The sequence below is a fragment of the Aquarana catesbeiana genome, linkage group LG11, assembly GCF_042186555.1.
Source record: "Aquarana catesbeiana isolate 2022-GZ linkage group LG11, ASM4218655v1, whole genome shotgun sequence".
Classification (NCBI taxonomy): Eukaryota; Metazoa; Chordata; class Amphibia; order Anura; family Ranidae; genus Aquarana; species Aquarana catesbeiana.
This window is the reverse complement of record NC_133334.1, coordinates 6128517-6145768: the sequence shown is the minus strand read 5'-3', so window position 1 is coordinate 6145768 and position 17252 is coordinate 6128517. Positions and strand designations below refer to the sequence as shown.

The 17252-nt window shown below is 46.2% G+C and overlaps 1 protein-coding gene across 1 annotated transcript in view; it reads right to left on the bottom strand.

Moving 5' to 3' along the window:
• The window catches only part of TUB (TUB bipartite transcription factor), a 233025-nt gene that overhangs the window by 40386 nt on the left and 175387 nt on the right, over positions 1–17252 (bottom strand). The window contains 1 exon segment of the mRNA XM_073603970.1: positions 4365–4505. Within this exon segment, the coding sequence (XP_073460071.1) occupies positions 4365–4505 (141 nt within the window).

The following is a 17252-nucleotide window of genomic DNA, read 5'->3' as shown; positions in this document are numbered from 1 at the left end:
TGTGGTCTACATGGGTTTCCTCTGGCTACATTGTTTTCCTGCCAAAGATGAACGCAGCTCCAGGCGAGATTAGACATCTTTGTGGTGTCCCTATATGGGGGCTCGCCATGGCTCACCACCACAACACATTATATACAGAAGAAATGGCCGCACACCACCGCCGATCGGTACAAACCATTTATTGCATAATGAATCAAAAGCAGAAAAGAAGCTGGCCACCCGGTGTTCTCCTCTTATTACTATTTATTGGCTGCATGCCATAGGTACAGTGTAAAATCTAACGCGTTTCAGCTATTACAGCCTTCCTCATGTGAGAAAGGCTGTAATAGCTGAAACGCGTTAACATTTTACACTGTATCTATGTCATGTAGCCAATAAAGAGTAATAAGAGGAGCACACCGGGTGGTCGGTTTCTTTTCTGCTTTGGATTTATTACACGGGGGAATTGGACATCCCAGCTTGTGCACCCGTCCTCAGCATGTACATTTAATGTTCAGCCAGTGGCGGCCCGTCCATTGGGGGCACGCGGGCGCTGCCCCCCCAATCCATGCGTCCGGCCCTCCAATCTAGGTGCAGGGCACCGGACACATAGAATCCAATGTGTTTTTTTTTTAATTGAAGCATGTGATTAGAGCCTGAGGCTTTAATAGGCTTCAATAATGGGTGGGCTTGGGGGCGCAGAGCACTGCACCCCAAGCCCACCCAGTTGTGTGACATTAGCGAATTCATATTCGCTATTGTCACACTGATTCTCCTCCTGGCCAATCAGAAAGCTGGTCTGAGACCCATTTCCTGATTGGCCGAAAAGAGAAGCATTCCAATTGGCCTAGGAGGAGGAGGGAGGAGGAGGGAGGAGACGCATGGCGGAAGCCGCCATGATCCCCAGAAGAAGAAGTGGAAGCCACCAACCGTCACCGGGAGGGAAGCGCTGCCCGCTTCATAGACGGGGTAAGTGCCGGGGTTACCCGACTGACCTGACCAATCCGTGGGGGGGGGAGGTGCTTTGTGGTAGACATGTGCAATTTGTTTAGTTCCAAATTCGACAAATTTGTTAATTCGGAAATATCCAAATTAATGAAAACCTGTTTAACTCATTTTTCCAAATATTCATAAATTCGAAAATAAGAATGAAAATTCAAAGAACAAATATCTGAAAATTCAAAAACCAGAAAATTTGAAAATCTGAAATAATAACTAATAATATCTATTACTAACTATTAAATTATAGGTATCGGAATCTCCTTTCAAATTTGGCTGTTAGTGAATTGTAACAAATACAAATTTATCCGAAGTTACGAATTATCTGAAATAACGAATGCCGCATCTAAACGAAAGGAACGTAACAAATTAATAATAATAAATAATAATAATAAAATTGTATTATTATTAAGTATTAATTATTAAATCATTCCGTTCCATTTGTTTTGATGCGGCATTCATTATTTCGGATAATTCGTAACTTCGGATAAATTTGTATTTGTTCACTAACAGCCAAATCTGAAAGAAAATTCCAATACCTAAAATTTAATAGTTAGTAATTATTAGTTAGTTAGTTATTTTGAATTTTTAGATTTTCTTTCTTTTTTTCAAATTTCTGAATTTCAAATTTACGAATTTTGAATTTACGAATTTTCAGATTTTCGAATTTCTAATTCACAAATTTTCGTATTTATGAATTTTCGAATTTACAAATTTCGATCATAACGAATGACCCGAAAAACAAAAAACAAATAAAACGAAAACCAAGTAATTTTTTCTCTACTTTGTGGGTGACCTGAGCGACCAGGGGTGGCTGTGGCTGCACTGTTTGTTGCCAAAACATTTTTTACCACCAGCCGCCATTGTGTTCAGCGGTTGAGTCTGGTATAATTTTGTTTTCATTTATTGCATAATCTTCAAGAGCAGATAACACTAAAGAGCACACAAAGTAGCTGCTGTTGATGCCTTTCACACGAACTTGTGCTTAATCATAATGATTAAGTACAAGTTCATGTGAAACACATCAACAGCAGCTACTTTGTGTGCTCTTCAGTATTATCTGCTCTTGAAGATTATGCAATAAATGGTTTGTACGGATCGGCAGTGGTGGTGTGCGGACATTTCTTCTGGGTATACACCGGTTTCCTCCCCACACTCCAAAAACATGCCGGTGGGTTTATTGGCCCCAGTATGTGCGTGTGTGTGAGATTGGAAGCCCCTTTAAGGAGCTGTATGTACAGGAAATAAAGTCCTTCATACATTGTAAGTACTATATAAATACCAGTAATTAACAACTATTCTTATTAAAAATATTATTATTAATAATAATAATAATAATAATAGAAAAATAATAAGAAAAAATAAGAAAAATGGAAAATAAGAAAAATAAAAGAAGAAAAATAAGAAATAATAATAACATTTTTGTTTCATTTGCTTTGAATACATTTTGATTTTTGATTATGCTGATGTAATAATTCTACTTTGAAAAAGTTTATTCACATACATTGATCACCTGCGTTTGAATCCCTTTACTGGGGTCATGATATAACTAATGATTGGTATTTGTTCCAATCCTGGACGACCATTAAGATTTCCACTTTAGAGCTGAGCGAACCTCTACAAAGGTCGATCTTTTGCAGTTTAGCTTAAATTTTTCCATTTTTTTTTTAAGAAAATAAAAATGAAAATAAAAGAGAACTAAAAAAATAAATAGTAAAAATCTCCATGAAAAATAATCTTGCTTTGTGCACTGGTGCGCAGTCATGTTGGAACAGGAAGGGGCCGTCCCCAAACTGTTCCCACAAAGTTGGGAGCATGAAATTGTCCAAAATGTCTTGGTATGGTGACTCCTTAAGAGTTCCCTTCACTGGAACTAAGGGGCCAAATCCAACCCCTGAAAAACAACCCCCACACCATAATCCCCCCTCCCCCACATCATAATCCCCCCTTCCACCAAATGATTTGGACCAGTGCACGAAGCAAGGTCCATAAAGACATGGATGAGCGAGTTTGGGGTGGAGGAACTTGACTGGCCTGCACAGAGTCCTAACCTCAACCTGATAGAACACCTTTGGGAGACTGTGAGCCAGGCCTTCTCGTCCAACATCAGTGCATGACCTCACAAATGCTCTATTGGAAGAATGGTCAAACATTCCCATAGACACCCTCCTAAACCTTGTGGATGGCCTTCCCAGAAGAGTTGAAGCTGTTATAGCAGCAAAGGGGAGGGGCCAACTCAATATTGAACCCTCCGGACGAAGACTGGGATGTCATTGAAGTTCATGTGTGTGTAAAGGCAGGCGTCCCAATACTTTTGGTAATATAGTGTGTATATATATATATATATATATATATATATATATATATATATATATATATCAAATACTGAAGAGGGTGAGGTGCATAATGGCAGGTACAAGTTCAAAGCAATCAGGCCTTTCCAAGGGCCGTATATAGAGAAAAGGAGAGGGATTACTGTACAAATAGAATATTTAATTTAAAAAATGTAAAAAGTTACATACTTTCCATGTTATGCAAGGTAAGGTTATATTTATATATATAAATATATATATATATAGATAGATATATACATATATAGATATATATCTATATCTATATATCTATATATCTATATATCTATATATATATATTTATATAAAATATATATTACCCAGCTGTCATGAATTCTGACCATATTTTGCCTAATTTCCTATGATTTCCTATGATCGTCAGCTCCATCTAGTGGTCATATTGTGGTATTTTTCCTGATTGAGGCATTTCAGAAAAAAATACTGCATTATGGCCACAAGATGGAGCTGACAACCATAAGAAATGAACCTATTAAGCAAAATAGGGTCGGGCGATTGGCTGAGCGATTGCTTGCTACATTTTTCGAGCAAATTTGTTATAAACAGACCCCTTAGTGTTTAATCAGAGAAAGGGCTTTTTGCTTTTCTGACATTACATATTATACATGTTTTCCATGTAGGTACAAATAATACATACAGTTCTTCTGAAATAAATACTGTGAACAATAAACCCCCCCTTAGTGACCAATGAGATTGCAGCTGTCTGTAGTCGGGTCAGTGGAAGGTAAACTCCAGTTTATTATGTGGTTTTCTCTTTTACTGAATGAGTCTGATTGGATAGAAGTGATCAGCTGACCACAGGGTGGTAAAACAAGCAGAGTACTGGCATACATCACAGCACAGTCTATGGAGGTAAATGGGCGGGAGGGGCTCTCCATGTGTGATGGGTTCACGGTTCATGCTGCGCTGCGTGGTCGGGGAGCACATACACATACAGGTCACATGCGTGTATGTATTTAGGATGGGAAAACATGCAACGTGACCTCACAGTGAGGGTTTCTGGAGCATGCGGCTGACCTTTCTGCTTTCCCTTTTTTTCCTTCCTGGCACTGCCAGATGGGCAACTCGCTGCCGCGCCCGCCGCTTTGGCTTTTTTGGTAGATTTGGGAGGTTGCGCCTCTGTTACCACCTGCGGATCCTCCTGCTCGGCCTCCTGTACTGCTCGGGGCGATCGGCAAGAAAGGACAGACAGAGAGAAGATGAAATCACATTAAATCACAGCCTTGGCATCAACAATCTACTCCATGGTCATATCAGCTCCTCCTCCCCTCCCCCATTCAACTGAAACAAAGTAACAAAGAAAAGTTACGGACTGATTTGTGTCAATTTTTTGTACAATGTTTATACTCCTGTAAAAGAATGAAAATAAAGAGCGGAAAACGGTGCAAAGTGAAATCTGGGTCACATTACTGATCTATGAGGACACAAAAACTTAATAAGATGTCACATGACCCTGTGCATGTAAACGGGGTGCCCCCCCCAGCCTGCGGCGCCACCCCCAAGCCTCCACCATCTCTGTGGCCATGCATTGTGCAGGGCACTGGATCAACAGATCTCTACCTGTTCCCCTCCCCCCACAGGCACATGATCACAGCCGAGGCCCCAATTGGCCAGTTTTATGTTGTCCTCGTAGCGCAGAGCGCTGCGCCCCTAAGCCCTCCCACCCTGCGATGTCAGTGAATCAGCTTCCTGCCCCTGCCAATCAGGACAGAGAGGCCGAAGACCAGGTCAGATGCAGAAGCCACGGCGCCGAGAACCAGGGGAGCCACCTGTCTTTCCCAGCCGACGAGATCCACTCAGGGAGGACAGCAGGACCGGTGCTACTCACAGCATCTGACACTCCTACAGACGTGCCGACAGCAGATTGTATTGGTCGCCGAGGAGGAGGAGACGCAGAGGAAGCCAGCGAGGAGGAAGCGCTGCCCGCGACCTAGTCGTGCGGGGCTGGTGGGCTGACGATCGAGCAATGGGGGGGTTGACCGACCTGAGGTGGGTGGTGGCTGATTTGTTTGCACCCTCTATGCACGTTCAGCACGCAACACTCCATTGCTGGAGAAGAAGCTTGGTGAAGCTCAATTAAAGTTTTCTGCACATTTAGACAAGCCTGTGAAATACGGGGAGAATATAGTCTGGTCAGATGAGACAGAATTTGAACCCTTTGGATGCCATAATACACACCATGTTTGGAGGTCACATGGCACATCACCCCAAACCAACAGTGAGGTTTGGAGGTGGGAACATCATGGTGTGGGTGGGGCTGTTGTTCAGCATACGATTCTGGCAAACTACATATCATTAAAGGAAGGATGAATGGTGATAAAAATCTGCTGCCATCTACCAGGATGATGGAGATGAAACAGTGGTGGACATCTCAGGAGGACCTCTCAGGAGGACATCTCAGGAGGACAATGATCCCAAACACAAAGCCAAGGAGAAAGAGAACAAAGCTACTAGACTGGCCCAGCCAATCACATGACTTGTATCCACTAGAAAATATATGGAAAGAACTAAAGATCAGAGTTCATAGAAGAGGCCAACGGAACCTTTAAGATTTGAAGACGTGTGGAAGAATGGGTCAGGATCACACCTGAGCAACGCATGAGACTCGTTTCTCCATAAAGGAGCCTGCGTCTTGAAGCTCTCATTACCAACAAAGGATTTTGTACCGAGTATTCAATACATTTCAGTTAGCGGGTTCAATACTTTTTCCCCGTGTCCTTCCATTTTATTACACAGAACTTCATTCCTGAACGGATTTGTTTTGGTGTCTTTGTATGTATGGATTGCTTGGATTGTCACCAACATGTGGGGAACATTTCATGTCAATATCACCTTTACCAATAGATTTACCTAGAGAAATGGTGACGTGTTCAATACTTATTTTACCCGCTGTATGTAAGTGTAGCACTCAACCCCAAAGGGGCCTCGGGACATAGACTGGTTCTCCCAAAAGTAGCACGGAGCCTGCCACGGACACAGTTCCATGCACATTCAGTCAAGGGAATGTCTTTTTATTCATTTTATTGCAGAGAACTTGAACAAGAGGGGGGTAAGGATACGGGATACTCTAAAAATGATATCAAATATCAACGGGAGGACAAATTTATAAGCACAAATCTTTCTAGCTGCAGCCACACATGAAAGTTCTAATATCCAGTCCTACTCACAATGTCCTACCCTACCCAGCTTCTGCATGACAGTAAAGGAGACTAAAATATCATTCTCCAGACCAGAACTCCAAGATAGTGCCCTCCAGCAAAATAAATCCTTTAGCAAATCTTCTACAGGCCCAGCAACTGGTGAAACCCAAACTACATATCTTATCACACACTAGCTGCCTGACAACGGAGCCATCCCTGGTGCCATCCATTAAAAACTGGGCGATACTTGGTGCCAGACATAGAAGGTACCAGCCATAAAAAAACTGAGCCATACCTGGTGTCATCCATTAAAAACTGAGCCATACTTGGTGCCAGCCATAGAAGGTACCAGCCATAAAAAACTGAGCCATACCTGGTGTCATCCATTAAAAACTGAGCCATACTTGGTGCCAGCCATAGAAGGTACCAGCCATAAAAAACTGAGCCATACCTGGTGTCATCCATTAAAAACTGAGCCATACTTGGTGCCAGCCATAGAAGGTACCAGCCATAAAAAACTGAGCCATACCTGGTGCCGTCCATAGAAAATTGAGCCATGCCTGGTGCCATACCTCTTGTCATCCATAGAAAATTAAGCCATACTGGGGCAGCAGCCCCAGGAAAACTGGAACCCTTATAGCAGAGGAAGAACCATCTGCAGGAACCACCCAAATATGTATGACTTCCCTCAGCCATCTTCTGGGTGTCCCCACCCAGGAACTGACTGAAGTCTGATACAGTAAGTAGTCATAGCTCAGTGATTAACCCTCTCTGCTCTGTTTTCTAGAGAGCCTCCTTCAGAAACAGGCAGGAGCAATCAATTACCCAGCCTGGGAAACCCTGACCAGACCCGAAAAGTTCATCCTTGCTCCACTATTTACAGTGGAGCCAAAAACAAAAAATTTTGCCTAACTGAGGCAGGGCGCTACATCAGCCTTGAGCAATCTATGGATTACCAAAGACTGAAGAACTACCAGGCTCAGCATACCCTGATAGCCAACCGAGACATATCTGCTGACAGCAACAAATGTGAAGCCATTGATAGTGCAACCTATACTTTATTTAAAAAAATGAGTTATACCTGGTGCCAGCCATGAAAGACAGAGCCATACTTAGAGTCAACTGTGGATAATTGAACCATACCTAGTGCCTTCCAAAGAAATTGAGCCATTCCTCGTGCCAGCCATAAAAAAAATCAAGCCATACATCGTGCCAGCCAGAGACAACTGAACCATACCGGGTGTCAGCCATGAAAAGTGGAGCCATGCTTGGAGTCAACTGTGGATAATTGAGGTATACCTGGCACCAGCTGTGGAAAATGGCGCCATACCTGGTGCCAGCCATGAGAAATTGAGCCATATTTGGAGTCAGCTGTAAATAACTGAGCAACATCTGGTGCAAAACTGTGCAAAACTGAGCCATATTTAGCGTCAGATGTGAAAAACTGAGCCTTACCTGGTGCCAGCCATAGAGAACTGAGTCATGCCTGGTGCCATGTATAGAAAACTGATCCATCTCTGTTGCCAGCCATTGAAAACTCAGTCATACCTGGTGCCAACCAAAGAAAATTGACCCATACCATGGTGACAGCCATAGAAAACTATGCCATACTTGGTGCCAGCTATAGTCATGTGTGGTGCCAACCATAAGGAACTGAGCCCTATCTAGTGTCAGCCAAAAACAACTGAGCCATCCCTGGTGCCCTCCATTAAAAACTGAGCCATACTTGGTGACAGCCATAGAAAACTGAGCCATACCTGGTGTCATACCTCTTGTCATCCATAGAAAATTAAGTGATACCTAGTGACAGCTATAGAAAACTGAGCCATACCTGGTACCAGCCATAGTTAGTGCCAGCCCTAGAAAACTGATGCCATCTATGGATATATGAGCTATACATGCTTCCAGACATGGAAAACTGAGAAATACCTGGTTCCAGCTGTGGAAAGTTAAGCCAAACCTGATGCCAGTCATAAAAAACTGAGCTATACCTGGTGCCACCCATAGAAATCTGATACTCACACTGGGTGCTAGGCAGGAAGAACTGAGTCATACCTGGTACCAGCCATGGAAATCTGAGCCATACCTGGTGCGAGCCATGGAAACTTGAGCCATACCTGATGCCAGCCATGGAAATCTGAGGCATACCTGGTGCCAGCCATGGAAATCGGAGGCATACCTGGTGCGGGGCCATGGAAACCTGAGCTATACCTGGTGCCAGCCATGGAAATCTGAGGCATACCTGGTGCCAGCCATGAAAATTTGAGCCATACCTGATGCCAGCCATGGAAATCTGAGCCATACCTGATCCCAGCCATGGAAATCGGAGGCATACCTGGTGACAGCCATGGAAACCTGAGCCATACCTGATGTCAGCCATGGAAATCTGAGCCATACCTGATCACAGCCATGGAAATCTGAACCATACCTGATGCCAGCCATGGAAATCTAAGGCATACCTGTGCCAGCCATGGAAATCTGAGGCATACCTGGTGCCAGCCATGGAAATCTGAGGCATACCTGGTGCCAGCCATGGAAATCTGAGCCGTACCTGGTGCCAGCCATGGAAATCTGAGGCATACCTGGTGCCAGCCATGGAAATCTGAGGCATACCTGGTGCCAGCCATGGAAATCTGAAGCATACTGGGGGCCAGGCAGGAAGAACTGAGTCATGGTACCAGCCATGTAAATCTGAGCCATACCTGCTGCCAGCCATGAACCAATTGGAAACTGAATCAGTAAAGCAGGTTGGTACCTTGCACCTTACACAAGCCAAAAGCAGACAATCTTTTCTTCCTGGCTGACAAGGTCTTCTGGGATTTATCATTCGCTATGAAGCTCTGACATGTCAATACAATGTCTATAGCACAATATTAATAAGAAACATCAATTTGGCGGAAGAATCTGATACAATGTTTGTTTTGTCCTTGAGAATCTCAGAAAATGATATTCTCAGCAAGAGAACTGACATAAAACCCGATACTTCCCCCGGCCAGGAAATAAAATGTAGCGACAAATAACACAGAAATGGAGCCAGTCGGGTAATTGCCGCTTTAAACACCAAATTTTATTTGACGTGAAAAATTCAGCTTGTAATGTGTAACTATTACCCACTAAACACGGATTTAATGCTTTCATTTTTCTTCCTTTAAAGATCTGTTTTATGTCCCATTTATTTCCAGGTGACAACCCGTTCTATAGAAAGGAGAGGAGAGAAAATCGCAGTGACACACAATGACTGCGACCTCCACACTGACCATAAAGTGTCAACTAAGAGGCCAAGAAGAGATAATAGAGATAAGTGATCATGCCCAAAGCATTCAAAACAGCCAATCAGACTTTAGGTAGACAGTTAAGGAATGATTTCTAATTGGTTGGTAAAGGTTTTCCACACCATTTAAAGGGTCTGCCCACCCAAAAGTATATTTTGGTATGAGGTGTTCCCACCATCCCTTTGCTGAGTTCCCGGGTCTGTACACCTTCTGATCCCATTATGAGGGGTTCCCACCATTCCTGTGCTGAGTTCCCGGGTCTGTACACCCGCTGTGCCCATTATAAGGGGTTCCCACCATCCCTGTGCTGAGTTCCCGGGTCTGTACACCCGCTGTGCCCATTATGAGGAGTTCTCACCATCCCTGTGCTGAGTTTCCGGGTCTGTACACCCGCTGTGCCCATTATGAGGGGTTCCCACCATCCCTGTGCTGAGTTCCCGGGTCTGTACACCCGCTGTGCCCATTATGAGGGGTACCCACCATCCCTGTGCTGAGTTCCCGGGTCTTTACACCCCGCTGTGACCATTATAAGGGGTTCCCACCATCCCTGTGCTGAGTTCCCGGGTCTGTACACCCGCTGTGCCCATTATGAGGGGTACCCACCATCCCTGTGCTGAGTTCCCGGGTCTTTACACCCCGCTGTGCCTATTATGAGGGGTTCCCACCATCCCTGTGCTGAGTTCCCGGGTCTGTACACCCGCTGTGCCCATTATGAGGGGTACCCACCATCCCTGTGCTGAGTTCCCGGGTCTTTACACCCCGCTGTGCCTATTATGAGGGGTTCCCACCATCCCTGTGCTGAGTTCCCGGGTCTGTACACCCCGCTGTGCCCATTATGAGGGGTTCCCACCATCCCTGTGCTGAGTTCCCGGGTCTGTACACCCCGCTGTGCCCATTATGAGGGGTTCCCACCATCCCTGTGCTGAGTTCCCAGGTCTGTACACCCGCTGTGCCCATTATGAGGGGTTCCCACCATCCCTGTGCTGAGTTCCTGGGTCTGTACACCCGCTGTGCCCACTATGAGGGGTTCCCACCATCCCTGTGCTGAGTTCCTGGGTCTGTACACCCTCTGTGCCCATTATGAGGGGTTCCCACCATCCCTGTGCTGAGTTCCCGGGTCTGTACACCCGCTGTGCTCATTATGAGGGGTTCCCATCATCCCTGTGCTGAGTTCCCGGGTCTGTACACCCGCTGTGCCCATTATGAGGGGTTCCCACCATCCCTGTGCTGAGTTCTGAGACTACTCAGATGGGTTTCTTGCAAAAACAAAATGTTAGCATCAAACTCGCTGAGCAAAAATAAGGCCATTTGACGAGCACTTACTGATCTTAAACTGGCAACATTAATGGTTGCCACTTTTAACGGAGTGGGAACTGCCATTAGGGTAGTTGAGGCAGCCGTTTCTTAGCCTGACTACTCCCTCTTCCTGGAGAACCAGCGCGCTCCGTTGTACCCTGGCACTCATCATCCATAGAGGATGCAGAACTCAATGAGTCCCATTCATCCTCATCATCAGACAGGACCTTAAACTTATTTTCCAAAGGCAAAACTTTAGGATTTAAGGTAACTGAACCCCTTTTTTTCCTTCTTTTGCCCCTCCTCCTCCTCCTATCCTCCAACCACTCCATATCATCCTTAGACAAACCAGATTCAACAGCCTCCCCACCCCTATCCTCCCCTTCACCTCCCCCCCACTCCCCCTTCCCTTATCTACCACCAGGCCAGCCTCTCCACCATTTTCCCCACTCCTCTGCACCCCACGATCCTCAATAGAAACCCTGCAGCATCGGGGGAGGGGGGTTGGCACCACATCTGACGCACCTGCCTCAGCACCTCTTGCTGCCTCTGCAATTTTAGAAGACACAGACACAGAAGGATTGGACACATTTTTTGGCAACTGATACCTTACCTACAGAAGACATGGGCACCCCAGGTAAACGCACAGACTGGGGAGACACAGACACATTAGGTATTGGCACAGACTGGGGCACCACAGACTGGGGAGACACATTAGGTATTGGCACAGACTCAGATGGACTCACAGGCACCCCAGCTGCTGAGCTCTGAGCATCCTCCATGTCCAGGCGGAAGAACTCTCTCATGAGCTCAGGATTGTTGTGCATTGCCTCAGGACACTGACTGTAAGGATGTCCCACCGCATTGCACAGATTGCACCTGATGATATTACAATCCTTCGCCAAATGTCCTATACCCTGACACAGAGAGCACTTCATCACTGGACAGGAGGATGCAAGATGCCCTTTATCTCCACACTTATTGCAGAGCTTTGGCTGGCCTGGATAGAAGATGGTCAGCCTGTCCCTCCCCAGGAAAGCTGAGGATGGAAGATGCTGGATGACATTATCAACAACCTTTAATTTTAGCTGCACAGACCATCCCCCCGTCCATATTCCCCGATCGTCCACAATCTTTTTTAGGGGGCTCAGGACGTCTCCATACCTCTTCAACCATACAGATAAATCCCCTTGCGGTATGGATTCATTGTGGACCAAAACTGTGACCATTTTAATGAGGGGCTGGCGTGAGACAAGCTTTGGGATGAGCCCTTTCCAGTCCGGCAGGCCCCTACACACGTGTTCATACTTCTCCCAAAATATGTCCAAAGACTCCGGACGGATAAAGGACAAATCATATTCATAGGAACCTGCCGGACTGATCAGGGCGAAGATATCTGTGGGTGTAAACCCCATCTGTAGAATCTTATCCACCACTGTCCTCCTATGGGGGGGATTCCACCGCCTTCCCATTTTAACTGCACAACATTCCTCCTTTTAAACAGGGAGGAAGATAAAACATTTTCATGCTCCTTCCCTGCTTGCTGCCCCTTCCCAGATCCTGTAGCAGCAACACCAGCATAAGTTTTTCTTACAGCAGCAGCATTTGCAGTCTTGTCCTTAGACACAATCAAACCTGCTGGCAGAGAGTCTGAATCAGCTGAGATAGCAGTCTTCTGATTAGAAGAGGCAGGACCCCCCCCCCCCCTCCTCTGAACACACAGTTTTTTTCCTGGGATCAATCACAGTCATGGTTGCTGCAGACTCCTGGAAAGTTGTAGCACTACTGCACCCAGCATCTCCTCCACCATTCACAGGAACAGCCGCTGTGCCTGGCCCAGGCAAAGTCTCTGTATTGTCAATGGACCTCTCTGCAGACTGAAGCTGACAGTTATTAGCAGATGTTATTGCATGCTGTGTATTGTCTATGGGTCTGGGCTGACTGCCTGCAGCACTACAACCCTCAGCAAGCACATTGTCATTAAAGTTCACACCACCATCCTGCACACACACTGTACCTGCACCTTGTCTCTCCACAGGTCTTTCTTCCACAGGGCTAGGAATGTTGTCCATCTTCTCATCATCATCCAGGGAAGCCGCATCCGGAGGGGATTCCAGCTTATTGATAAACTCCAGCATGCCAGAACCTTCTACCTCCTGCTCAGATGTTCCACATTGCTGGGGAGTGAAGGGGACAGAGGCCTCCACCATTGAGGACTCAGCAGATGTCTGAGGTGTTGAAGAGCTGGGCTCATCCTCCGGGCCCACTTTCTCACTCTCTGCTGTCTGTACCTGCATCTCCTCACTGGTCTCCTCACCCTCCACGCAGGAAGCGGCTCCTCTTCTCATTTGGCTGAATCTTTCTTCATTCTTATATTTTTCTTTAAATGCTCCACTATTCTCCTTCAGAGAACTCACCAGTTCTTTCTGTTTCCGCAGAGCTTGTTCCAGGTCTTTCAGCTCAGGCCTCAGAGCCGGTCTTTTCTTGCTGAACACTTTGGCACAAATCTGCTTTTTCTTTTTAAATTAATTTTTCAAAGCTACCAATTTCTCCTCTTCCTTCTCAATCCGCTTCAGCGTTTCAATAACCCTCCGTCTAAAGGCAGACAGGGACTCATCTTTCCTTGGGCCAGGCCCAGTGTCGTCCACAGGCTGAGGCCTATCCAGGGGGCCTCCACCAGGGTCCTCCCCAGGATCCTGCATCACTCCTGAGGCAGAGGAGCAACTCTAGTCCCTGGTATCTGGAAGCACAGGAGCAAAGGAACCAGCAACCTCACACCTCGCTGTCAGGGAGAGGAATGGCAATTTCCCACCATCCCTGTGCTGAGTTCCCGGGTCTGTACACCCGCTGTGCCCATTATGAGGGGTTCCCACCATCCCTGTGCTGAATTTCTTGGTCTGTACACCTACTGTGCCCATTATGAGGGGTTCCCACCATCCCTGTGCTGAGTTCCCAGGTCTGTACACCCACTGTGCCCATTATGAGGGGTTCCCACCATCCCTGTGCTGAGTTCCCGGGTCTGTACACCCGCTGTGCCCATTATGGGGGGTTCCCACCATCCCTGTGCTGAGTTCCTGGGTCTGTACACCCGCTGTACCCATTTTGAGGGGTTCCCATCATCCCCGTGCTGAGTTCCCAGGTCTGTACACCCACTGTGCCCATTATGAGGGGTTCCCCCCATCCCTGTGCTGAGTTCACGGGTCTGTACACCTGCTGTGCCCATTATGAGGGATTCTCACCATCCCTGTGCTGAGTTCCCGGGTCTGTACACCCGCTGTGCCCATTATGAAGGGTTCTCACCATCCCTGTGCTGAGTTCCCGGGTCTGTATACCCGCTGTGCCCATTATGAGGGGTTCCCACCATCCCTGTGCTGAGTTCCCGGGTCTGTACACCCGCTGTGCCCATTATGAAGGGTTCTCACCATCCCTGTGCTGAGTTCCCGGGTCTGTATACCCGCTGTGCCCATTATGAGGGGTTCCCACCATCCCTGTGCTGAGTTCCTAGGTCTGTACACCTGCTGTGCCCATTATGAGGGGTTCCCACCATCCCTGTGCTGAGTTCCCGGGTCTGTACACCCGCTGTGCCCATTATGAGGGGTTCCCACCATCCCTGTGCTGAGTTTCTGGGTTTGTACACCCGCTGTGCCCATTATGAGGGGTTCCCACCATCCCTGTGCTGAGTTCCCGGGTCTGTACACCCGCTGTGCCCATTATGAGGGGTTCCCACCATCCCTGTGCTGAGTTCCCGGGTTTGTACACCCGCTGTGCCCATTATGAGGGGTTCCCACCATCCCTGTGCTGAGTTTCTGGGTTTGTACACCCGCTGTGTCCATTATGAGGATTTCCCACTATCCCTGGGTCCATTTTGGTAGGGTTTCCACTCTGTAGAAAAATTATAAATGTTTTGGTCGGAGTTTTGCTTTAAGAATCGGCCAAGTGTGCTATTTAACAAACAAAAAAATGAAATAATAACTCGGATCCTAAAGACTCATCGAGCATCTTGTAAAGATTTCCCTGCGCTCTGAATCCTCTATTTATAGACACCGGATGATCTTTGCGATCCCTCGGAGGCTGGCAGCGGCGGTCGGGAATTAATAAAGGCCATCGCAGGCTGAAGGTCGGAAAGATCATTTTATTTTTATTACAGTTATTTGGCATTTCGTTTCCTCTTGTGGCAAAGGGGGAAAAAAAAGAAGGACAAACAAGTCCGCGTTAACCCCTCCGATGCGGGAAGAAAGCCGGGAAAAGTCCGGAATAAAGTGCGATTCCGCCTTTCTGACAAACAGAGATAAGAAAGAGAGGCAGACAATCGATGAATAACCCAACTCCGTGACCATGAGCGTGCTTTTTTTTTTTTTTTGCTAAACAAACGAAAAAAGACTGAAAATTTTGAAAAATAAAAAACCTTTTCTGTTTTTTATATAAGTAACTTTTCTCCTTCACTGATGTGCGCTTATGAGGCTGCATTGATGGGCACTGAAAGACTGCACTGATGGGCACTGATAGACTGCACTGATGGGCACTGATAGGCCTGCATTGATGGGCACTGATATAGGCTGCACTGATGGGCACTGATATAGACTGCACTGATGGGCACTGATATAGGCTGCACTGATGGGCACTAATGAGGCGGCACTGATGTACTTCACCCACTTGCTGACCCAGGCCTTTTCTGACACTTTTTGTTTACAAGTAAAAATCTGTATTTTTGGCTAGACAATTGCCTAAAATCCCCAAACATTATATACATTTTTTTGGGCAGAGACCCTGGAGAAAAAAAGGGCGATAGTTGCTTTTTTTTTCAATGTCACATGGTATTTGCTCAGCGGTTTTATTAAATGCAATTTTCATACAAAAAAACATCATATATAACCCAATTCATTGGTAAGATATAAAAGATGATGTTACGCCGAGTAAATAGATACCTAACATGTCACGCTTTAAAATTGCGCACGCTCGTGGAATGGCGACAAACTACGGTACCTAAAAATCTCCATTGGGGACAAAAAATTTTTTACAGGTTACCAGTTTAGAGTTACAGAGAAGGTCTAGTGCTAAAATTATTGTTCTCGTTCTATCGTTCGCGGCCATACCTCACATATGTGGTGCGAACACCGTTTACATATGCGTGTGTGACTCACGTATGCGTTCTCTTCTGCGCCTGAGTACAGGGGCGGGATGGGGGCGCTTTACATTTTTTTACAGGTTACCTGTTTAGAGTTACAGAGGAGATCTAGCGCTAGAGTTATTGCTCTCACTCTAACGTTCGCAGCGATACCTCACATTTGTGGGGCAACCACCATTTACATATGCATGCACGACTTGCGTATGCGTTTGCTTCTGCGTGTGAGCATGGAGGCATGGGGCGCTTTAAATGTTTTTTTTTTTTTCTTATTTATTTATTTTTTACACTGTCCCTTTAGGTTTTTTTAATCACTTTTATTCCTATTACAAGGAATGTAAACACTGCTTGTGATAGAAATAAGGGATGACAGGACCTCTTTATGGAGAGATCTATAAGACCCCAAATCTCTCCTCTACCTTTGAAAGCAAAAGATTAAAAAAAAAAAAAAAAAAAATAGATTTTTTGCTTTAAAAAAGAAAAGTTGACTTCCGCCTTTGACCGAAAGTGATGTCATGATGTGGCTCTGGTCCTCCGAGATCATAGAGGTGATCAGAGACGCTCTGGTCTCTGGTAACCTCTATGGCCAGCTTGGGTGAACCGCTGGATCGCTTCCCGGGCTTGCCGGTAAAAACGCGGTAAGCCTGAGAAAGACCAGAGAGCGTTGGGTGGGAGAAGGCGCACCTCTCTCGCCGCTTCTAAAAGCGATCCAGTGACAAATACCGGAGTTATGGCTTCATCCATATCCCCGGTAAACCACTTCAAAGCCGCAAAGTATATTTATGTATTGCGGCCGGCAAGTAGGGTTGCCACCTTTTCTTGAAGCCAAACCCGAACACTTTAGCGACCTGGTACACCTTTGGGTGCCCCAAGGAGAGTATTAATGTGGTGTACATAGCGTGCCGCAGTGAACAGTGGGTGTGGTGAAATTGGTCTTGCTGACATTGTCGCCCTGCCCCCCCCCCCCAGTAATGCCGAACCTGCCCGCAGCTCCGGGGTGGCAACAGATTTGTGTGTGCCTATCTCGGTTATTTGGGGAGCCACAGCCTGGTCTGAATATTGTGTCTGGGTTGCA